Source organism: Eubalaena glacialis, chromosome 2 (assembly GCF_028564815.1).
Source record: "Eubalaena glacialis isolate mEubGla1 chromosome 2, mEubGla1.1.hap2.+ XY, whole genome shotgun sequence".
NCBI lineage: Eukaryota > Metazoa > Chordata > Mammalia > Artiodactyla > Balaenidae > Eubalaena > Eubalaena glacialis.
The window spans coordinates 894,178-919,938 of NC_083717.1; the positions used below are offsets into that span (position 1 = coordinate 894,178).

Sequence of the window (25,761 nt, forward strand, 5' to 3'; positions counted from 1 at the left end):
TTTGCAAGCGCCTCAACATAACTGAAGCATCTCAAACAGGAAGCATGGGGGCAGGAGCATAAAAGGTTTTCACCTCATGCAGTTGTTTACGTCAGGGAAACAACTCTTACTCACAGCTCCTACGACAGACATTACCTCGAATTGGGTGGCATGACCAACTCAGATCCATCCTTGCGAAGAGGGGATTGTCATGATTGATTAGACCAATCATGATTCATCACTAAGGACTGGTACTCAAACAGACAAAATAGAAATATTGCATATTATGCTAAGTTTTTTGTATGTTTTTGATAATAGCCACTGTTTGAAGATCAGCCCACTATACAGGCATAGATAAATCAAGTTATATCTGACTAAAGCAACAGTGTTCTGAGAAAACTCTTTGTAAACTGCTGTGCATCAAAAGGATGAACAATCACTCCCCTAATGACCAAATCTCACCTGTTTCCAGAACTGGCTCAAGTTCTAGCACCACCAGGAAGCACAATGCAGTGAAAGAGTGTGGAATTGGAGGAAGCCTGACCACTGTTCAAGCCCCGATTCCTTACTCGTCACCTGTTACCTTGGGCCAGGTACGGAAGCCAGCACCTTGGTTTTCTCAACTGTAAAATGTGAAGCTACCACTCCCATACAAGGCAGCTGTAAGGATTAAATGAAATCGTAGACAAATCATACAGATGTCTGATGTTAATAAGGACAGTTTGGTCTGACGGTGAGTAGGCCCACGTAGGTGTATGTGAATAAGACAGCTGTTATAAAAGTAAAAATACTCCCTGCCCCCAGAAGCCGAAGCGTAAGTGAGCACGCATTTGGAAAGGAAGTGCGGCAGCAGAAAGGGCTGGGATACAATCAAGGGGCACTTCTTCCACCTGGTATCGGTTATATTCCATACTAGTGGTTGCAAATAGAAGTTGGTTCACTTGCCTGTCGAGAATCACCCAGTGACTTCTGGATGTATCATTTGGAAGTAATGGTATTTTTATGAAACAATAAAGCTGGTCACAGAAATTATTTAGGAAGCTTCCTGTGAATTTACTAATAGGAGAACTGTTTGTGTGGAGTAATTAAGAATACTTATGCAGCTACTTTTAAACTGTGTGATGTGAGAGTGAGCGTTGTGAAGCGAGCTTACCATCAGGCAGCACCTCTAGCCCAGGCTTTGTTCCAAGCACATTACACGGATCGATTCTTTCATTTCACGCCCACAACAATCCCATGAGGTAAGCACTCTTATTATCTCCATTATTTTCTGGTGAGAAAACGACAGTGAGATTAAATGAGGTTATAAAACTCGTAATAGGCAGAATCTGAACTCAACAATCCAGCTCCAGATCCCCCGCCCCTAACTGCTACATCCTACAGCCTCTCAGTGGAAGCAGAGCTGGGCTAACTTGTTCAGCTGCTTAGCAAGGCCAGTGCCACTTAGCCTGTCTGTATAAGCAGGTGGCAGTTTGTCCTCACATGCAGAGCTGGAAAAGTCTACTTTGCCTACCTGGAACAGGGGCAGAGGATGTGAGTGACGCCTCGATGCCTGATGGAAAGAGGCGGGGCGGGGTGTTCCCATCATGGACGGGCTGGGAACCCATTCTTTGCTCCACAGCTTTAAATGGCTGGACCGTGTGGGTAAGAGCAAGGCTAGTGAAGTCCACCTCTCCAACAACCTGGATGAAACCGATTAATGTTTGAAACAAATATGAAATTTAATTTTAGACAGAGCCAGTTCAAATATATCACTTGGTGTCATTAAAAAAACCATTTTTTCCACCCTTGGAAACAGTGAAGTAGATACCAAGTGCAAGAGCCATCTTCAAGACAGTACACACATAATTTGAAGATACTTTATTAAGCTCAAAGGTTTTCCATTACTTTTATTTATAAACTCTTACTAGTCAAAAAGAAAATAAATAATAAAAATCTATATCTTCAGGAAACTTTTAACAACATAATTTCATTTTACATGTTTCTCAATTTTAAATTATTACAATTTAGATACATTCAATCACTACACAATACCAGGAAGGTCAGCCTTAAAGATATCGATAATGTCTATATTGGTAAGTAAAATAATGGTAAAAAAAAAAAAAAAAAGATTCCAGTATGTTAATGATGGGAATATAGAATTATCTTCTTGATCTTGGATTTTAAATATATGGACTTAAAAAAACCAATATTCCTGTTCTCTCAAATAGTGGCTGACACTGTCTCAGAAGCAAGCTGCCTAAAGAACTAGTCTGTCCTTGCTAGAGAGGGAGCTGAAGATGCATAAAGTACAGAATCAAGGGCCCTTTGCAACATTAATCAAAGGCCATGGAGTTGGCCCTGCCACATTAAATTTTAACCGAATCTCTTTTCTAAGCATCAAGGTGGCCACGTAAACGTCACTTGCAAGACCACGTATGTATATTACCCGATAAAAGATTTTTCAAATTGCTGAAGTGCCTCTTTTCATTATTTTAAAAAATACTGCCCAGCTCTCGTGTAAAAAGGGAGACAGGCTGGACAATTACATTTCTATAACACCTCCACCACCACCACCAAAAAGGACTCCGTTTCTACCACGTTACACTATCTCTACCTCCGCAGGAAAGAATTGAGGCAATTGTCTGTAAATGAAAAAAAACAAAACCAAAAACAAACCATGTACTATTTCTGAACAAAGAATTTGGACTGCCTAAATTATAATTCATTTCCTAGGAAGTCCTGATTTTTCGGAAATTTCAGTCAATGTTCAAAGAGAATATTCTACCCAAACCACGTAAGGAAGATTTGTACTTTCTTAGACCAGCCACACAACTATAAAGTATGGCTTCAGTATTAGATCTGGCAACCCACCAACCCCTTTTTAAACTAAATTGCTTGCTATTTAGTTAATTAACTTAGAACTTGCTGTTTGGATTATGCTGTCAAGTAACTATGTCTGGTTATCTAACTATTTAGCTGTGAGTGTGTATCAAGGTATGAAATTTGACACGTCCGAAGGAAACTCAGTGAGTCATGCTATCAAATGTGCACACAGAACTCACTTGTGGATCTGCATATGAATAAAGGTCAAATATTTACATGGAATGTTGACCCTGACTTATAAAACTACTATCTTAAATTATGACGTCTTTACATACAATTTATTTTATGAATAGCCTCATTTGATAATTAAAAAAATATGTCTTTCAAATATTTCATAAGTATATAAAATTTCACTACACTATTTTTTTTTAAACAGGACATCTAAACTCTCTTTACAAATCAACAAAAAATATTGTTTTTTCTGTTTGAAAGTCACAGATGCAATGATTTCTGACTGACAGGTCTTATGGCATGCAAGAATGGGAGGACATGTTCTTTTATACAACTATGGACATTTCTGGTATTTTGAGCTATATAATTTACTCACTGAAGATGAGTAGCATCAAAGAAAAATGAGAGATCTCATCTAAACATTTACAACAAAAGAGTCTTAAACTTCTTTAAAAATGGCAAGATTAGGATGCTATCTGGCCAGTGTTAAGAAATATTTTGATGACAAAGAAGTAAGTTAACATTACATGAAAAGTTTTCTAAAATATATCTTATAGTGCAATTTAAATATATTGTGATCAATTGCACACATTTGAAAAATGATCACATTTTCTTTAACTGTATCAGTAGCATGTAAAACCTACTTTTAAAATAGGAATCATTCTTATAATTTATTGGGAAAATCCAAAGCCAGATAACTGGCTCCAGAATTTCTGGTGAGTCCAGAAATGTTGTATGAGTATTTACAAATAAAAATGTCCTTTGTAATCTTACTTGCCCCAGGATATCGCCATTCTTAAGCCATAAAGAATGGTTTTTAGTTTCATACATAATAATTTTTAAAAGCCCATCTTCCCTTATTAAACATTTGTTGAGTCACTGATATATGCACTCATAAGGCCTTCTCAAACTGTAACTGTGAATATATTGTGTCTACGTAAGAAAAAGGTTGCACTTCCAGAATAGTAAGAGGACGTGGCCTTACTGCCAGCCCAGGCGCCTCTATGATAGTAAGAGGACTCGGCCTTACTGCCAGCCCAGTTCGTGGTCCTGAAGACTGCGAACTGAATGTATTCAGCGGCTGACATGCAAACTCCAAGGCAGTGACGACGTCGGAGACCAGCTGAAGCACTGAACTCCCGTGTACATTCTCCAGCTATGTCTCTCTAAAAAGTTCAACCCCATTTTGGAGACAGAGCTACACAGTCAAGACAACCAGAAGGCTGAAAGCTTTGCTCAGAATACGGTACTGTGCAGATTTTGATTGTGGACCTTAAACTCAAACACTGTGCTTGAAATAAGGCTGTAGAAAGATACAAACAAAACCAACATTCAATTTTAACCAAGATTGCACACCTTAACAGTGATATAGATTAAAAAACCCTACCACCAAAATGGTAACTGATTTAATCATGCACTCTACAGAAAAGATAATTATGGAAATTTCCCTTAGTTATGAATGCAACCAGCTCACTGGAACCCAGTGGGTATCTGTCTCCAATTTGTCAAAAGTTGTTTTTAGCTCACTGAATGCCATGGTGAGATCATCATTTACTATAGTTTTGTCAAAAAGATGACCATATTGACTTTCCATTATCTGGGCAGATTTAATCATTTCTTGAAAGTCTTCTTCCTACAAAAAGAAGTATTTTAAAAAATTGGTTAACTAGGCAATTTTATCACGCCACGTCAATGCAAATATTGCACAACTGGTTTATCTAATGTTGTTCTGTGTTCACTATTTCACCTCAGTCATGAAAGAAAATTACCCTCTTTATAAATTCTTCAGAAGCCATAATTTCTAATACCCTCTCTCTCTATTTGCTTGTAACTAAACTGCCCTGACAAGAGTCAAAACTCCTGCCTTACCTAAATTTCAGGATAATTAGTCACTCGCTTATCATTACAGGGATATTTCAGTATTAAAGTAGAGTTGTTTACCCTGAGGCTTTGCCTGCCTTGTTCACATTTATTCAAAGCAAGGAATGTATAACAAACTACTTTTTCAGAGTTGGATACATTTATGAAAGGACACTTATATCATGTCCTTCTACGTCTCAGTAAAAGTGGGAAGTGGGTCAGCGGCCCTTCATACTCACATTTTTGAAACCAGTAAGAATTTTAGTTGATTATAAAACAAGACTATATACATGAATCTGAGTTAAATCTTATGCTATCATTTATTATCTTCATTGAGAAATCTTCACATAGTACAATACTATAAAAAACAGTACAATAACTCTTTATACTGTGACATCCTGGAGTCATTTCAGAGTCTACATTTCAAAGTCATAGAAGATTTTCACAACAACAGAAATTTTAATTTTAGTGTTAATCCAGAGCCCTGAGTAATTAACCTCATAGAACAGTACCTGTTCAGTATGGTTGCGTATTGTCAGTACTTTACAAAAAAGATATTTTTAAAATACTGGGAATCAAAAACATTACCTGTATTTGGTACCCACAATTAATAGTTCACGAATTAATACAGCCTAAAGTTAAAGATGAGTTAATTAAGAGAGGGAGGGGAAAAAACCTTCTGCCATTAAATTTCTCTGCTTTTTATTTTTGATCCTAAAGTAGAATACATCGTCTTAAGGTTAAAAACAAAAAACAATGAAAGGCCCTGCCAGAGTCATTCTAGTCATTAACAAACCACAGCTGCCATTTCTAGTAACAGTCAAAGGAAATACAAATACAGATTGAATAATACAAGTCTACTTGTCCTACACCCAAAATGATGCTTTTTCTTTCACTATGCTAAATATGATGTTGATACAAACAGACAAGGCAAATTATTAAATTTTCATCTAGACTATTAATGAGTAATAGTAACTGACTTTGGTATTTTTCCCTTTAAAAATAAGGCTAGTTGAAAACTCAGTGGTCTAACTTTTACATGTGCCTTCAAAAATTTTATAAGTATACATAATAGCATACAAAATAGCTTTGAGTCAGTGTAACATGAAGATCATTCACAGTGCAATCACTGAATGCGTGCACCCAAATACAGCTCTGTCTCACGTGGGTGTTTGGATCCCACCTTCATCTACTGCAGTCTCCCTAATGCAGTGACTACGGCACATATGATTTTAAGTCCTGCTTGTGTATTTTCAGTAAAGCATCCTCACACTCACCGTAAAGGGCTTTGCAGCACCTTGGTCATCTCTGCTTGAAATAATCTTTGCATTTTTTCTTGTCTCCCTCAAACGCTCTATTGATGGAGGCTTTATAAATATCACATAGGGCTTAAATTCTAGTGTCCTTAAGTGCTTCACTGTCTGCAATGAAGAAGATAAGTTTTCTTACATTTCTTCATAATGTCATGAGTAAGTTTTATAACAAAACTGAATTTTCTTTCTAAGGAGAAAATTCCTTAAAATTATTTCCTAATTAAGGTTAGCAGGTCTTTCAATATATTGTTATTCAATCAGTTGTTGACAATTAAATATAATAGACACCTCTAAAAAGATGGAGAATGTAGCTTGTCTTTAAAAATGCTTTGAAATATGCCATAATTAATATTGAAGAGAAGCAGCTCAAACTACCAGAAAACTAGTTTTTAGATCTAATACCCAAAAGATGCTATGAGTTAACTTTCTTTACACGAAAGTCTTCCAACCGTCCTGTTTAAGCCTCTTCCTGATCTCAGGTTGAGGTCTCCCTCCTCTTCCATTCTGCCCTTCAGAGTCCCCTACAAAGGGCAAGCCCCCTGCTTTTCATGAAGTTCGTCAGCACTGCCCCTGGGTAACGAGGAGAATGCTGTGGGCTGCATCTCTGCTGGGGGTCTGTGGTGAGACAGGGAAGCGAACTGCTTCACCCACTGGCACTCAGTCCACGTGACGTGAGCTCCCAGGGTGCCAGGCAAGCTCTACCTGGTGACTTGTACCTGGTACAGTTCCTGTGAGATGCCCGCGGCTCTTGCCGGGCAGTTTACACTTCTAGGATATTTACAGAACCAAAATCAATGAAAGAAGACTGAGAACCAAAATGTCCATTGTCAAAAATTATGAACACTTATAACAATGCATACATGAAATACATTATACATAAAATGCAACATATTTTTAAATACAAGATACATAGAAGAAACATCTAAGAGACATTATACTTGGCAAACACTGAATCTAAATAAGAGTTACAAACACAAATGCCGAGGCTTCCCTGACCCCTGTTTCCTAATAACAACATGGGCTTTTTTTCAGCAGAAACTTCTCAACTTACATTTAAATGCTTTTGTCACCTTAGCAAAGCCACCTATACGCCAAAAGTGAGTAGATTTCAGATTTACCCCACACTGAAATGCTCAAATGTGGTAGATTACACGGGCTAGAAGGGTGTTGAATAGGTCACTGTTCACTTACATGAGGCTGAACGTCCAACAAACAAACTTTGTTTTTAGCTAGGACAGACCGAACTGAGTCTATACTTGTGCCGTAATAGTTGTTTTTATATTCACCATATTCAATAAACCTGTAGAAATTAGAATCATTTGTGAATTATATATACATATATATGGCAGACATAATTCATATATAAAAGATGTTTTTGCTGAACATGTAATTTTTTAAACTGTTTTTAATAAAATAGCTAGGTCCAAGTACTCCAGAATGTCAGTTTTAAAAAATCTTCTATTTTGTTTTTTCAAATCAGTAACACTTGCTTGTATTACACTTAAGCAGAAAAAAGGTACTTTAGTCCAGCAGGACTCTAATGTTTTCCATCACCTCTTTTTCAGAACTAATGCTATGCAATAAAACAGTGAATAAGCCAAACAATAAAAACTACTGAAATTTCACTGCACACGAAAGAACAACCAAGCTCAGCTTTAGAACTCGAGGAGGACCGGCTGGTGGCTAACGCGAGCAGGACAGCTGAGAACGTGCCAACACGAAAAAAGCATTTCGATGTTTCAATAAAATCCCACAATCCCGCATTAGAACACACATTGCTCCCTGATACCCTAAAATATCCATGCTTCAGCAAATGGAAAACCGGGGGCTGGGAGACCTAGCGCTTGTGAGAGGATATGGTACAAGCAAGATGATTAACATTATTTCGGTTTTTTGAAGAGCCAATGCGAGCCAGGGACGTACGTGGAAACGACTGGAACTAGGGATCTATTACACAGTTATTAGTTACTAAAATAAAGTTGTATCTAAATTCTACGTTAAGATTCAATTACTGGAGTAGGACGATCTCACAATAATACACTGGCAAAATAATCCCGACACATTCAATTTACCAGATACACAACAGCTCTAGGTTATTAAAAAATTACAGGCAAAGATGGGTAATAACCATGAACTGAATTATCTTTTTATCAGTTTCAAATATTATTATAAAAATGAAAATTCATTTCAAATGGAAGGGAACCCTCAGTTGTCTACAACTAGACATATGGGCACATGTTTAAAAACAATAGTTCCACAAAGATTCTAAAAGAAGTCCACATACTTGTTATTTTGTACATCGGTCTCAAACAAATGCTTGGAAATGAAGACATATTCGACACCATCACTCTCCTGGCTTCTTCTTGGTCTGGTGGTGTCTGTGATTTAATTAAAAAGAGTTCAGAAAAGTCTGCATCAGCCACCCTAAGGAAAATACTAAAAAAGAAATGATCATATATTTGATTAAAGTACTTTTCTTAAACAAGATTTTAAAACTTAAAAAGCAAATTAGCTAATAAAACATAGGAATCCCATTAATTCAGTTTTTCCACTGATATTAAAGTTATATTGATTTGAAGACGGATTCAAAATTAAATTGCATTATGTTTATGCTATTAATTATTCTGAAGGGGCTTTAATATGTTAATTAAACAAAAATGGTATTTCAACCCTTGAGGAAAAACTCCTTTCTTTTGCAAATAATATGCTTATTATCATCATTTATTGATTCTTTATTCATTGTAAGCAAGTCTACTGCCCACTAGGTTGAAAGATAAACTCTAAAATTATTTTACTATTTTCTGCACAGGGCACATGGTGTATGCCATCAATGCTTTGTTTTCCCAATCAAAGTCAAAGACTTCTATGTGCTATTCATTCCTCCTTTGCAAAATCATAAACATCTTCTTGAAATACAAGTGAACTTCTAAACTTTCAGCAATTTTGCCTAATTATTTGCTACTGAATTATAATGGAGCAGAAAATACAGTGTTAACTTTAAAAACAAAACCCTAAGGAACTGCAGCGCTGATATGGCACGTGAAAAACTGACTACAGTCCATCCTTCCTGCTGATTACAACTAAAACCTCTGGACCCAAAACATCTATTGTTGTTTTGAGCACTTTGAAAATAAAAAAAGCAGGTAGACTGTGGAAGAGAGTCAACCGCCCTGGGGAAGGGTTTAACTTTTATTTCCTTTTAGCTTTGCCCTAGGGGTGGGCTCATTCACAGAGCAGCATGGAGGAATGTGTGTCTAAATTCCAATAGAAGCCCTGACTTTCTGGTGAAAAGGACCAGGAAAAAACGCCCCTGTGAGCTGAAGAGTGCGCAGGGAATCCAGGAAGGGAGAGAGCTGGAGAAGGAAATACTCTAATTCTGTGCACAAACCAACACTAGCCTAAGAATAACCCCTAAGCTGTACACATGCAGCCCAGACGCAAACCAGCATAGCAAAGTTTTAAGAAGCGAATTAAGATTAGAATACGCAAGTCTCAGCCTAATCCGTGAGTAGTGGAAGTACAGAACACACCCAAACCAATGGAGAGAAGGCTTAGAGAACGGAGCTGAGATCTGCACTCTGCACACAAGTTGCAAACGAATCCCTGAACTACACATGACGGGGCAGACCCAAACCAACACGGCAACAGTTTAGAGAACTGAAGTCAGATTTAAACCATAACTTGCAGAAAATGAGGTAAAACAGTCTAAACATAAACTACTCGGTTACTTGCTAAAATAAAACATCACCGTTCTCCAGAATATTATAACAGGACCGGGGGTCAATAGAACGTAGCATTCGTAATATCCGGGATGCAGTGTTCTATTATTCAACAGAAAAGAACGAGAAAAGGAGGAGCTTCAAGATGGTGGAAGAGTAAGACGCGGAGATCACCTTCCTTCCCACAGATACAGTAGAAATACATCTACAAGTGGAACTGCTCCTACAGAACACCCACTGAACGCTGGCAGAAGACGTCAGACTTCCCGAAAGGCAAGAAACTCCCCACGTACCTGGGTAGGGAAAAAGAAAAAAGAAAAAACAGAGACAAAAGAATAGGGACGGAACCTGCACCAGTGGGAGGGAGCCGTGAAGGAGGACAAGTTTCCACACACTAGGAAGCCCCTTCGCGGGCGGAGACTGCGGGTGGCGGAGGGGGAGGCTTCGGAGCCACGGAGGAGAGCGCAGCCACAGGGGTGAGGAGGGCAAAGCAGAGAGATTCCCGCACAGAGGCTCGGCGCCGAGCAGCACTCACCAGCCCGAGAGGCTTGTCTGCTCACCCGCCGGGGCGGGCAGGGGCTGGGAGCTGAGGCGCGGGCTTCGGTCGGATCGCAGGGAGAGGACTGGGGTTGGCTGCGTGAACACAGCCTGAAGGGGCTAGTGCACCACAGCTGGCCAGGAGGGAATCCAGGAAAAGGTCTGCAGCTGCCGAAGAGGCAAGAGACTTTTTCTTGCCTCTTTGTTTCCTGGTGCGCGAGGAGAGGGGATTAAGAGCGCTGCTTAAAGGAGCTCCAGAGACGGGCGCGAGCCGCGGCGATCAGCGCAGACCCCAGAGACGGGCATGAGACGCTAAGGCTGCTGCTGCCGCCACCAAGAAGCCTGCGTGCGAGCACAGGTCACTCTCCACACCGCCCTTCCCGGGAGCCGGTGCAGCCCGCCACGGCCAGGCTCCCGTGATCCGGGGACAACTTGCCCGGGAGAACGCACGGCGCGCCTCAGGCTGCTGCAACGTCACGCCGGCCTCTGCCGCCGCAGGCTCGCCCCGCCTCCTCCGTACTGCTCCCTCCCCCCGGCCTGACTGAGCCAGAGCCCCCTAGTCAGCTGCTCCTTTAACCCCGTTCTGTCTGGGCGGGGAACAGACGCCCTCAGGCGACCTACATGTAGAGGCGGGTCCAAATCCAAAGCTGAACCCCGGCTGTGCGAACAAAGAAGAGAAAGGGAAATCTCTCCCAGCAGCCTCAGGACCAGCGGATTAAACCTCCACAATCAATGTGATGTACCTGCATCTGTGGAATACCTGAACAGACAACAAATCATCCCAACTTGAGGAGGTGGACTTTGGGAGCAGGATATATTATTTTTTCCCCTTTTCCTCTTTTTGTGAGTGCGTATGTCTATGCTTCTGTGTGAGATTTTGTCTGTATAGCTTTGCTTTTACCATGTGTCCTAGGGTTCTGTCTGTCCTTTTTTTTTTTAACTTAAAAAACTTTTTTTTCTTAATAATTATTTTTTATTTTAATAACTTTATTTTATTTTATTTTACTTTATTTTATCTTCTTCTTTCTTTCTTTTTTTTCTCCCTCTTATTCTGAGCCATGGGGAGGACAGGCTCTTGGTGCTCCAGCCAGGCTTCAGGGCTGTGCCTCTGAGGTGGGAGAGTCAAGTTCAGGACACTGGTCCACAAGAGACCTCCCAGCTCCACGTAATACCAAACAGTGAAAATCTCCCAGAGATCTCCATCTCAACATCAAGACCCAGCTTCACTCAACGACCAGCAAGCTACAGTGCAGGACACCCTATGCCAAACAACTAGCAAGACAGGAACACAGCCCCACCCATTAGCACAGAGGCTGCCTAAAATCATAATAAGGCCACAGACACCCCAAAACACACCACTAGACGTGGACCTGCCCAGCAGAAAGACAAGATCCAGCCTCATCCACCAGAATACAGGCACTAGTCCCCTCCACCAGGAAGCCTACACAACCCACTGAACCAACCTTAGCCACTGGAGACAGATACCAAAAACAACGGGAACTACGAACCTGCAGCCTGCGAAAACGAGACCCCAAACACAGTAAGTTAAGCAAAATGAGAAGACAGAGAAACACACAGCAGATGAAGGAGCAAGGCAAAAACCCACCAGACCTAACAAATGAAGAGGAAATAGGCGGTCTACCTGACGAAGAATTCAGAATAATGATAGTAAAGATCATCCAAAATCTTGGAAATAGAATGGAGAAAGTACAAGAAACGTTTAACAAGGACCTAGAAGAACTAAAGAGCAAACAAACAGAGATGAACAACACAATAAAAGAAATGAAAAATTCTCTAGAAGGGATCAATAGCAGAATAACTGAGGCAGAAGGACGGATAAGTGACCTGGAAGATAAAATAGTGGAAGTAACTACTGCAGAGCAGAATAAAGAAAAAAGAATGAAAAGAATTGAGGACAATCTCAGAGACCTCTGGGACAACATTAAACGCACCAACATTCAAATTATAGGGGTCCCAGAAGAAGAAGAGAAAAAGAAAGGGACTGAAAATATTTGAAGAGACTATAGATGAAAACTTCCCTAATATGGGAAAGGAAATAGTTAATCAAGTCCAGGAAGCACAGAGTCCCATACAGGATAAATCCAAGGAGAAACATGCCAAGACACATATTAATCAAACTATCAAAAATTAAATACAAAGAACAAATATTAAAAGCAGCAAGGGAAAAACAACAAGTAACACATAAGGGAATCCCCATAAGGTTAACAGCTGATCTTTCAGCAGAAACTCTGCAAGCCAGAAGGGAGTGGCAGGACATATTTAAAGTGATGAAAGAGAAAAACCTACAACCAAGATTACTCTACCCAGCAAGGATCTCATTCAGATTTGACGTAGAAATTAAAAGCTTTACAGACAAGCAAAAGGTAAGAGAATTCAGCACCACCAAACCAGCTTTACAACAAATGCTAAAGGAACTTCTCTAGGCAGGAAGCACAAGAGAAGGAAAAGATCTACAATAATAAATCCAAAACAATTAAGAAAATGGTAATAGGAACATACGTATCGATAATTACCTTAAATATAAATGGATTAAATGCTCCAACCAAAAGACATAGACTGGATGAATGGATACAAAAACAAGACCCGTATATATGCTGTCTACAAGAGACCCACTTCAGACCTAGGGACACATACAGACTGAAAGTGAGGGGATGGAAAAAGATATTCCATGCAAATGGAAATCAAAAGAAAGCTGGAGTAGCAATTCTCATATCAGACAAAATAGACTTTAAAACAAAGACTATTACAAGAGACAAAGAAGGACACTACATAATGATCAAGGGATTGATCCAAGGAGAAGATATAACAACTGTAAATATTTATGCACCCAACATAGGAGCACCTCAGTACATAAGGCAAATACTAACAGCCATAAAAGGGGAAATCGACAGTAACACAATCATAGTAGGGGACTTTAACACACCACTTTCACCAATGGACAGATCATCCAAAATGAAAATAAATAAGGAATCACAAGCTTTAAATGATACATTAAACAAGATGGCCTTAATTGCTATTTAAAGGACATTCCATCCAAAAACAACAGAATACAACAGAAATGAAAAAGGAGAAGTAACAACTGACACTACAGAAATACAAAGGATCATGAGAGATTACTACAAGCAACTATATGCCAATAAAATGGACATCCTGGAGGAAATGGACAAATTCTTAGAAATGCACAACCTTCCGAGACTGAACCAGGAAGAAAGAGAAAATATGAACAGATCAATCACAAGCACTGAAACTGAAACTGTGATTAAAAATCTTCCAACACACAAAAGCCCAGGACCAGATGGCTTCACAGGCGAATTCTATCAAACATTTAGAGAATAGCTAACACCTATCCTTCTCAAACTCTTCCAGATTATTGCAGAGGGAGGAACACTCCCCAGCTCATTCTACGAGGCAACCATCACCCTGATACCAAAACCAGACAAAGATGTCACAAAGAAAGAAAACTACAGGCCAATATCACTGATGAACATAGATGCAAAAATCCTCAACAAAATACTAGCAAACAGAATCCAGCAGCACATTAAAAGGATCATACACCATGATCAAGTGGGGTTTATCCCAGGAATGCAAGGATTCTTCAATATATGGGAGTCAATCAATATGATAAACCATATTAACAAACTGAAGGAGAAAAACCGTATGATCATCTCAATAGATGCAGAAAAAGCTTTCGACAAAATTCAACACCCATTTATGATAAAAACTCTCCAGAAAGTTGGCATAGAGGGAACTTACCTCAACATAATAAAGGCCATATATGACAAACCCACAGCCAACATCGTTCTCAATGGTGAAAAACGGAAACCATTTCCTCTAAGATCAGGAACAAGACAAGGTTGTCCACTCTCACCACTATTATTCAACATCGTTTTGGAAGTTTTAGCCACAGCAATCAGAGAAGAAAAAGAAATAAAAGGAATCCAAATCAGAAAAGAAGAAGTAAAGCTGTCACTGTTTGCAGATGACATACTATACATAGAGAATCCTAAAGATGCTACCAGAAAACTACTAGAGCTAATCAATGAATTTGGTAAAGTAGCAGGATACAAAATTAATGCACAGAAATCTCTTGCATTCCTATACAATAATGATGAAAAATCTGAAAGTGAAATTAAGAAAACACTCCCATTTACCACTGCAACAAAAAGAATAAAATACCTAGGAATAAACCTACCTAAGGAGACAATTTTCTGTATGCAGAAAATTATAAGACACTGATGAAAGAAATTAATGATACAAATAGATGAAGAGATATATACCATGTTCTTGAATTGGAAGAATCAATATTGTGAAAATGACTCTACTACCCAAAGCAATCTACAGATTCAATGCAATCCCTATCAAACTACCACTGGCATTTTTCACAGAACTAGAACAAAAAATTTCACAATTTGCATGGAAACACAAAAGACCCCGAATAGCCAAAGCAATCTTGAGGAAGAAAAACAAAGCTGGAGGAATCAGGCTCCTGGACTTCAGACTATACCACAAAGCTACAATAATCAAGACAGTATGGTACTGGCATAAAAACAGAAATATAGATCAATGGAACAGGACAGAAAGCCCAGAGATAAACCCATGCACACATGGTCACCTTATCTTTGATAAAGGAGGCAAGAATGTACAATGGAGAAAAGACAGCCTCTTCAATAAGTGGTGCTGAGAAAACTGGATAGCTATATGTAAAAGAATGAAATTAGAGCACTCCCTAACACCATACACAAAAATAAACTCAAAATGGATTAAAGACCTAAATGTAAGGCCAGACACTATAAAACTCTTAGAGGAAAACATAGGAAGAACACTCTATGACGTAAATCACAGCAAGATCCTTTTTGACCCACCTTCTAGAGAAATGGAAATAAAAACAAAAATAAACAAATGGGACCTACTGAAACTTAAAAGCTTTTACACAGCAAAGGAAACCATAAACAAGACGAAAAGATAACCCTCAGAATGGGAGAAAATATTTGCAAATGAAGCAGGTGACAAAGGATTAATCTCCAAAATATACAAGCAGCTCATGCAGCTCAATATCAAAAAAACAAACAACCCACTCCACAAATGGGGAGAAGACCTAAATAGACATTTCTCCAAAGAAGATATACAGATTGCCAAGAAACACATGAAAGGATGCTCAACATCACTAATCATTAGAGAAATACAAATCAAAACTACAATGAGGTATCACCTCACACCGGTCAGAATGGCCATCATCAAAAAGTGTACAAACAATAAATGCTGGAAAGGGTGTGGAGAAAAGGGAACCCTCTTGCACTGTTGGTGGGAATGTAAACTGATGCAGCCACTATGGAGAACAGTATGGAGGTTCCTTAAAAAACTAAAAATAGAACTACCATATGACCCAGCAATCCCACTACTGGGCATATACCCTGAGAAAACCATAATTCAAAAAGAGACATGTACCACAATGTTCATTGCAGCTCTATTTACAATAGCCAGGACATCAGGAATCAACCTAAGTGTCCACCGACAGATGAATGGCTAAAGAAGATGTGGCACAGATATACAATGGAATATTGCTCAGCCATAAAAAGAAACGAAATTGAGTTATTTGTAGAGAGGTGGATGGAGCTAGAGTCTGTCATACAGAGTGAAGTAAGTCAGAAAGAGAAAAACAAATACCGTATCCTAACACATATATGGAATCAAAAAAAAAAAAAAATGGTTCTGACGAACCTAGGGGCAGGACACGAATAAAGATGCAGACATAGAGAATGGACTTGAGGACATGGGGAGGGGGGAAGGGTAAGCTGGGGTGAAGTGAGAGAGTGGCATGGACATATATACACTACCAAACGTAAAATAGATAGCTACTGGGAAGCAGCCGCATAGCACAGGGAGATCAGCTCGGTGCTTTGTGACCATCTAGAGGGGTGGGATAGGGAGGGTGGGAGGGAGGAGATGCAAGAGGGAAAAGATATGGGGACATATGTATATGTATAGCTGATTCACTTTGTTATACAGCAGAAACTAACACACCATTGTAGAGCAATTATATTCCAATAAAGATGTTAAAAAAAAAAAGATAAAGAGATCAGACTTGTGATTATCAGAAGTGGTGGGAGGGTTTGGAGGTAGGTAGGGGGGCAGGATGAAGGTAGTCAAAAGGGACAAACTTCCAGTAATAAGATAAATAAGTATTGGACATGTAATGTACACCATGATGATTATAGTTAACATTGATGCACTGTATATCTGAAAGTTGCTAAGAGAATGGATCCTAAAATTTCTCATCACAAGGAAAAAAACTTTTCTTTTTCTGTCTTTTTTTTTTTTTTGGTATCTATATGAGATGATATTCATTAACTCAACTTATGTTGGTGATCATTGTGCAATATATGTAAGTGAAGACCTTATGCTGTACACCTTAAACTTATGCAGTGTTATATATGTTATAGCTCAATAAAACTGAAAGACAAAATATATAATTTTAACAGAAAAAAAATTAAAATAGAAAAAGAAGACAATAAAGAAAAACAAACAAAATTTTAAAATCTAATTATACTGATCAAGAAAAAAAGAGAAAATCACCTATATAAAGAATGAAAAAGGGGTTATTACCACAGAGCCTATGGATATTAAAAAGGATAAGAGAATATTATGTTCTATTTAATGCCAACATATTTGATAATTTAGATGAAATGGACAAATTTTTTGAAAAATACAATGAATCAAAATTGAAATGAGACAAAAAAATCTAAATATCTCTGCATCTATTACATAAATCAAATTTATTTTTTAAAACCTTCCCCAAAAGAAAGCTTCAGGCCTAGATGACAGATGATGCCTATCAATCATTCAAGGATGAAATAACACTAATCTTACATAAACATTTTTTGCAGGTAGGAGGAGGAATCACTGCTTAATTCATTTTATGATATTATTACAATCATAATAGCAAAATCTAACACATTAGAAAATAAGATTATAGACAAATATGCGTCATATTTAGGCACGAAACTCCTTACCAATTTTAGCAAGTCAAATTCTATTTGTGTATATATATATATAAAGATTCCAGATCATAAGAAAGGTTGGCTTAACATTTGAAAGTCAATGGAATTCACCCTATTAACAGAATGAAAGATAAGACACAATCATTTCAATGTATGCAGGAAAAGCATTAGAAAAAAATTCAACACCCATCTGTGATAAAAGGTCTTGGCAAACAAAGGGCATCAATGATTCAACATCACACTTAATGGTAACAGACTGAATTTCTCCTGAGGTCAGGAACACGGCAAGTCTGCTAAACAATAACACAACAAAATAACTTGAAATGGATCAAGACCCAAATGTAAAATCTAAAGCTGTAAAACTTGTAGGAAAAACAGGAGGATGTCTTTGTGACCCCGAGATAGTAAAGAATTTTTAGGTAGAACACAAAAAACACAAAACATAAGAGAAAATATGTGATAATTTAGAGTTTGTCAAAATTAACAACTTTTGCTTTTTGAACAACACCATTAAGAACTGAAAAGGCAAGCCACACAGACTGGAAGAAAACATCTGTAACCCACTTATCAGATAAAGAACACTTTCAGAATATACAAAGAACTCTCAAAAGTCAATCACAACCCAAATGATAACATCACAGTCACGGGTTAAATGCAAATTGAAGTACAATGAGACATCACTACACACGTTGCACTGACAAAAATTTAAGACTGACTATACCAAGTGTCGACAGGGACGTGGAGCAACTGGGTCTTATATACACTGCTAGTCAGTTGTAAAAGGGCATAACCACTTTGGAAAACAGTTTCTTAAAAAATTGAATGTACAGTTACCATATGACTCAGCCATTCTACTTCTACTTATTTACCCAGGAGAAACGAATCAATATGTCCATCAAAAGACTTGAATACAATGCTCATAGTAGGTTTACTTGTAATAGTCAAAAATGCAGGGAAACCCCCAAGTATCCATCAACAGGTGACTGGATGGATAGACAAACTGTGGTATTTCCATGCAGCAGACTGACTACTTGGCAATTCAAAGGGATGAATTATTGATCTATGAAACAACATGGGTGAATCTCAAACTCATCACAGTGAGTGAAATAAGCCAAGTGAAAAAAGAAAAGAATGGAGGAACATACTGTATAATTCTATTCATAAAAAATGCTAGATGATTCAAACTAATCTCACAGTGACAGAATGCAGATCAGTGGTTGCCTGGGGACAGGGGATTCGGAAGGATGGATGACAAAGGGGCCAGGGACGTTTTCTGAGATGGAAATTTCATTATGTTGACTGTGGTGATGATTTCACGTGTGTGTATATAGGTGATCTAATTGTACATCTTAAATATGTGCAGTTTATTTATTTTAATTATATCTCAATAATGTTATAAACGGAAAAATAAGGGAAGTGGGAAAAAAGTAACCGAACACAAAAAGGAATAGATTTATAAAACCAAATTAGTTTAAATTACATTCAAAATTTAAATTCCCTTCTATTTAGTTAGCAAGCGTATTTTAACACAACGCTCAGAGCTGCTGGAGGGGCATCAAGAGGTGGTGCTGTCCTTTACGGAAGGTCACTCGCTTTGCTGAACAGCACGGAATACTGATAAATTTAATTCTACCATAAAAGCTGAGAATGAATTTCACAGCAGAAAAACAGACTCTATTAAAGTGTATATAACATAATACGCATCCAAGAATATAAAAGATATTAAGGTTAGTACGAGACCCTACTTCGGAGCTTAGGGCTGATATTCATTTATTATTTAATTGTTATTGTTGTTGCTGGTATTCCTTTAGCAAATAGTAGGCTTAAGAAAAATGTATTGTTGACGATCAAAACCGAGGATTTTGTGTGCAGTAATCTGTCTCTCATGAACTGAGAAAAGGTTGAATAAAACTATTCAATTTTAATGGCAGAACACTGAAAATCTGGAACACACAGTTTAAGGACACATGGAATACCCTTGGGAGGGTTAAAAATATTATTAGACCCAAAAATATTATTAGACCCAAATCAAGTGAATAAGACATTTATGACACTGCTAAACACAGTTATAAGGTAACACATCTACAACCAAATTGCTTATCAAGATCAACCTGAACAGCCAGGTCTGATGTGGTTTTACTGGTGAAGAATTTTACTGCCTAATTGTAATGAGGCACCATAGGAATCTCATAAGCTCATTAACGTGAGCAATCCTGAATCAGGGGTCAGAAAACTCTTATGAGAAGGAATTAGAAGGCAAAGATGGGCACCAAACCACACCACAGGCCACTACCTCGCCATGATTCACTGTTTAAGTGCCATGTTTATCGTTTAAGAGAAACATCAAACAAACATGAGACGAACTCCACTGTCTTCCTGTGCTCCCAACAAAACCCCAGAATAACCACCATGGTGAGAGAAGAAGAAGAAAAAAGTTTTAACTGGTCCCCTGACTTGCAATATACATATATATTTTTAGAAATCTCAACAGAGATATCCTATCTACAAAGAAGTGTTCTAAAGCATAAGGACTTTGAAACCTCCGACAACACATAACTGTAACATATACCTTCATGAGAAACCACAGAGAGTGATTAATGGGTGTGGCTGGCTGACAGAGCACCCAAATTCCAGGCTATAAACACTCTGGAATCCATCAAGCATTTGATATCCACTCTAATACGCTTTGTTAACTATTTTAATTTACTGAGAAAGCCTTTTGAAAAACTATGTTAACAGCCATATAGACTTGTTATGATAAACTGTGGCCTTAATACAATGTTGATGCTGCTTATCAAGGATGAAATTTCCCACACAGAGGCATTTTTAGGCAGAAATCAGGGGCTCTGACCACTTTCTTTAAAAGCAACCTGGCATGTTTAATATGGCTGTATGGATTTTAAAAGATCATATAGTTTGTTCATCCATTTTAGCACGAAAGAAATAGCATTTACCTAATTTAGCATCCCTTTAAAAAGTTTTTTTAAATTGAAATAATCATAGATTCACAATAAGTTGCAAAAATAGCACATAAAGGCCTCATGTAACCATCACTCAGCTTCTTCCAAGGGTAACACCTTCCATAACTATAGTACATATCAAAACCAGGAAATTAACTAAATCAACAACAATTAACTTAACTACCAAGTGTTTCTTTTTTATGTTTAAAAACCTGAAGTATAATATACAGAGACATTCCCATGTAAGCTTGATGAATTTTCACACATCAAATACACCCGTGTAACCAGCACTCTGAAGAAGAAGAAAATTGCCAGCACGCAGAATCCCCCTCCAACCCACCTCCTCAAGATTTCTAACAGCACGTATTAGCACTGCCTTTCCTGCATCTATGAAAGGGGAGTCATAAGCACATTCTCTTTTGCGTCTGTCTACCTCTTTTCGCTCAGCATAATGTCTGTGGGAGTCATGTGTACTTTTGCACGCGGTAGCAGATTATCACTGCATTACAGCGTCCCTCTGTGTGAATATACCACCACTTGCTTATCCAGTCTACCACTGATGGGCACTGGGGTAGCTTCCAGTTTTGAGCTCTTCTGAGTACTGTTTCTGTGCGTATCTGAGTACAGACTGTATGCGTTTGTGGGAGGAGTGTCCTAGGCGTGGAGCGGCTGGGTGACAGGGTATCGGGTTCGCTCAGCCTCAATAGATACTTAGTTTCCCAAAGTGGCTGAATTACTCTGCTTCCCGCCCCCAGCAATGTGCGAGAGTTCCGTTGCTCCAAATCTTTTCCATTTACCCATTCTGGTGGATAGCTGGTACATTTTTTGCAACAGCGAATTTAAACATCAAACAGAATACTGGTGGTATAATCAAAGCAATAATTTTTCTCCAGATATTTCTCACGACTCTACCTAAAAGTCTTTTACAAAGCAAAGCAATCTAAAATTCCAAAACTGCTCTTAAAATATCTTCTTAATTAATTAAATCATCCTCATTTGATGCTATGGCTGTATTTCTCACACATGTCTGACACAGTGAATCACCTGGGATACTTGCTGTAAGTACAGATTTTCAGGAATTCTGTCAGGTCTCCAGAAGGAGAATCTCTTTGGAAAGGCCTTGGAATCTTTTCATAAGAACCTCAAGAGACTCTTATTATCAGGCAAGTATGGAAAACACTGCGTTCTGGGGATCTTTTGACATTAACACCTGTTTAAAAAGGAAAATTAATCCTTTAGGGATTTCTCTGGAGAGTCTCAGCCCCAGAACATTTCTGGATGTTGTTAACTTCTATAACAACTTCAGATGCAAACAGTATTTTAATAGTTGGATTAACTGAGTCCAAAGTGCCCTGAGTAATACCAAAACTATCATGGAGGGTTACATTTGATAGGCAGCCTTATTAACCTTTATCCTCTTCAAAAGAAATTAGTTTTTACTACTAACTGGGCTACAGTAAAGAGAATCTGGAGTTGGAAAGGGCTGTGCAGCATTATATGGTAGGGAGAACGTGAGATCTGGCTTCAAATCCAAGGGCAGCTATTGCCTATGGAACCTCTGAGTCAATCAAAGATCCTTTCACCTGTTTCCTCCTCTGTGACATGGAGATATTGCCCATCTTACACCGTTGTTGGGAGGGCAAAATAAGACAAATAAGGGCAATGAAGACACAGTAGGAAGTTCATAAATTTGTTTTTTTTCCCTTTGTAATCTGTTTTCCATCTTCTAGGTTTCTTCTGTAATTGCTCACCTGTAAGCTTAACAGTTGTTTTGTAAAATGTTCTAATGACTTGTATATTGCAATTCAGCTTTTGTGAGAGAAGTACATAATTAAAGTAGAAACAAAAAGAAACTGTTTAATTCCATATTTCCAGTTTCCTTTACTTTCACCTCTGTTGGTAGAAACCAGCAGCCCTATAACTTACGGCTGAAAATGATTACAAACGATAACTTGGAAAAATGCAGTAACAAGGCGTAACAAGGTAACAGAAAACTGTAATTTTAAAATAAAGTTGAACTAGTCCAAAACTAGTGAACATTGCTAAGGGCATTATACAAATGACTTTTTTTTTTAAACATTACTAAAACCACTTAAAAAGCCAACATTTAATCTAGTCTTTTAGATGGTTCCCTAACATCAACCGATTAAGTAGTCAAATGGCATTTATTCTGGGTATCAAAATGCTTCCAGGATCACATTTCACTTGTAAGAACGCCAGTGAAAACCACTTTTATAAAAATAGACCTAATTCTGTATACTGAAAAGAAGCCTACCACATTTGGATTATATGGCCATGAAAAATTACTATATGCCAATTACTACAATATGAAAAGTAATTAAGAAACGTTTATAAGAAGCCTCCTTCAGCACTCTGCAGTTTGGCCCTTCTAATCTTAAAAGCTCATTGAAAACTCCGGAAATTGAAGAAACAGAATAAACTTCTACTGAGCAGGAAACCTGTGAGTAATAATTTGATGTCATACCTGTATTAAAATCCACCATAAAAAATGCGAGCAGGGAAGCTGAACGCAACAAACACCTTGCCAATGATCTGTGTCATCTAGGGCAAACCCTTTAACTCCTGTGCCTCAGTTTCCTCCTCTGTAAAATGTGGACACCGTCCCTCCCTGCCCCCCAGGGCTGTGGTGAGGTCTACATGTGAGTGCTGCCAGCAGGGCTTTGCAGCACACATGCTGTGTACGTGCTGGGCCAGTAGTAGTAGCAGCAAGCAGCACAGAACTTACGGGGCACCGTCACGCCGTAGTGCTGTGTGTCACTGATCAGCAGTTTTCGTTTCAGTTCATTCAAACCTACTCCTACAGGACCTGAAAAACAGGAAAACAGAAATTCATTCCTGAACAGAACACCATATAAACGTTGCTATGATTGACATGATCCGTAAGACAGGCTGAAAACGCGTATCCAACTTCACATGCATCCCAAGTCAAGAGATTATCTCTAGTTAAGTTGTACGTAAGAAAAAACTAGGAGTTATTTGCTTGCTTTTCTACTTTTTTATTTCTTTATCTTTCCTGTCTTTTTGTATTTCGCTTTTCTACTTTTTAAATTTAAATCCCCATCTTTCCATTAAAAAGATGAGAAATCTTTGTTTTAAATGAAACATATTCAAGAGTATCTGAGTACATGAACAGGTAATGGTGTCCAGAAGAGCTTAAAAAATAGGTGCACCTAAAAAAACGGAATTACACAGTCTGGACAGGGATCATTTCAATTTTACACGTTTTTAGATCCTAATAAAAGAAAATCTTTGAACCTTGGTTTTATTTTAGCTGCAAAAACCTAATCACGCATTTTAAACCTGCAAAACCATCAGTGCAACATCAAGCTCCTCTGCAACACTGTTTATTCTCAGTTGGTCCTTAAGCCTTTGAAAACTTACATAGACCTTATTACGTATTTAAACCAGTGTGCACATACTAAACACCTGTCGTGAACAAGGCATGTAGTAAATGCTGTGAAGATGAAAAGATAAGTGAAGTCCGCCTTCAGAGAAAGTAACTGGGTTGGGAGAGTCACACAAAATGATGAACAGACTGGGGCCAGAAAACGAAGAATGGTTTCAAATATGAGTCCGAAATCAAGAGTTAGAAGGGCACAAGCCCCGGACGGCTAGCTTCTCACAGCCCTGCCGTCGAGGTCTATTTAGTGACGGTGTCACGCCTTGAGCAGAACACAAGCTGCAGGGCCAGACTGCCCTCCGTTAGATCCCCATTACTCCCTCACCTGGTGACACCGATGCTCTGGTCTGAATGTCTGTGTCCCCCCCAGATTCACATGTTGGAACCCTAACGCCAACATGATGCTGTTAGAAGCAAAGGTCTCTGGGGGGTTCTGAGGTCACGAGGGTGGAGCCCCCATAAACGGGCTTAGTGCTCTTACAGGAGATGTCACAGAGCCCCCTAGCGCCTGGCCACGTGAGGACACAAGGAGAGAAGAGAGCCCTCGCCCCTACTGCTGGCATCCTGATCTCCGACTTCCAGCCTCCAGAACTGTGAGAAATCAATGTCTGTCGTCTATAAGCCACCTGGGCTGTGATATGTTGCTGTGTTGGCCTGAAAGGACTAAGACACTGGACACGTTCTCGTCCTTGAGCCTTGGCTGGACTTCATCCTAACCCTAAAAGGAATCGTGCTCCCTTTCTTGGGAGGAATAACGAAAACCCATGTCTAGCAACTAGCACAGCACCCAGGTAGTCAAGGGTTCATTCCCTTGCCTACTTACTCTTCCAGGCTTTGAAGAGAATAAGGTTTTGTGCTGGAGAATGAAGAGCATCCGGGAGGACAGAGCAGAGCAGGGTGGGGATCTGGGTGGGGGTGGGGGGGCGGGAGCAAGGCAAGAGGCAGGGGAGGGGCCGTGCCTTTCTCTGCTCCAGTGCTACTCCTGGGCCTCCACCTGTACACACCGACCTGCCCCCCTGCCGGTCATTCACCACACCTTCCACCTTCCCACACACTGCTGCTGGGTACCAGTTCTCCGGGAACTGCCCCAAGACAGCGGTTCTCAAGCCTCTCTTTTTAAAATGAATACTCTGTAATATCCCAGTTCTATCCTGAAATGGCCTTCACAGCTGATATAACTTGCTAGTGCATATACTTTCTCCCTCCAAATTAATATAATGCCCTAGCTGTAATATATGAAAGATAAAAAAGTAATTTACAATAAAACAATGTGTATTTCAATATGTAAATGCTCGGGCATGACTGGAGAAAATGAAGTCAGATGTTTGCACATACTTATTCTAAATAAGTTTGGACTTCAGCGTAATAAAAAGCTCAGGAGCCATTCTGTACAAGAAAGTACAGGAGAATGAAAGCCCAAGGGTACAGGTAAACATTAGAATAAAGTCTAGCAACTAGATGGAAACCACGGATGGGTCTTACTGAATATGATAAGGAAAGATAGAAAAAAACAGCCTTAATAAGGAAATAGGGATACAACACATCAAGGCTATCAAAGTGAAGAAAATAAAACTTTTACAAAGAACGTACAGTGTATGTGCAAGTGTAGCGTAAAAACAATTCCCCTGAGATGGGACAGGTGAGTCATCTATCAGCCCCTCAGCGTCTAGCGTGACACTGGGAAGTCGTGTGGGACGCAGGACAGGTTTCTGTTCCATAGAAATGTCAGGTGTACATCCTGGGCGTCCTCAGCCATTTGCATGAAGGAAAGGTGCCCTCACAAAAGTCCACGATGCTCTGTGGTAGGCGGTCCTGCCCCGTCTGGGACCACTGCTCTCAGACCCGAGCGCTGGCTCTCGTCACCTCTGCACCCCAATCCTGCCGTCATTGGGGGCGACTTCAACACCCCTGCAGATA

At 39.1% G+C, this 25,761-nt stretch overlaps 1 protein-coding gene across 5 annotated transcripts in view; it reads right to left on the minus strand.

Annotated features, from left to right (window-relative positions):
- Positions 1-3,639: 3,639 nt before the first annotated feature.
- MPP7 (MAGUK p55 scaffold protein 7) overlaps positions 3,640-25,761 on the minus strand; it is a 252,180-nt gene continuing 230,058 nt past the window's right edge. For all 5 annotated transcript variants that reach the window (XM_061181523.1, XM_061181526.1, XM_061181525.1 and 2 more), the window contains 5 exons: positions 23,170-23,250; positions 8,473-8,566; positions 7,380-7,488; positions 6,153-6,296; positions 3,640-4,648 (listed from right to left, as the gene is read on the minus strand). In XM_061181523.1, coding sequence (XP_061037506.1) covers positions 4,469-4,648; positions 6,153-6,296; positions 7,380-7,488; positions 8,473-8,566; positions 23,170-23,250 — 608 coding nt within the window. In that variant the 3' untranslated portion in view covers positions 3,640-4,468. The remainder of the gene's footprint in view (positions 4,649-6,152; positions 6,297-7,379; positions 7,489-8,472; positions 8,567-23,169; positions 23,251-25,761) is intronic.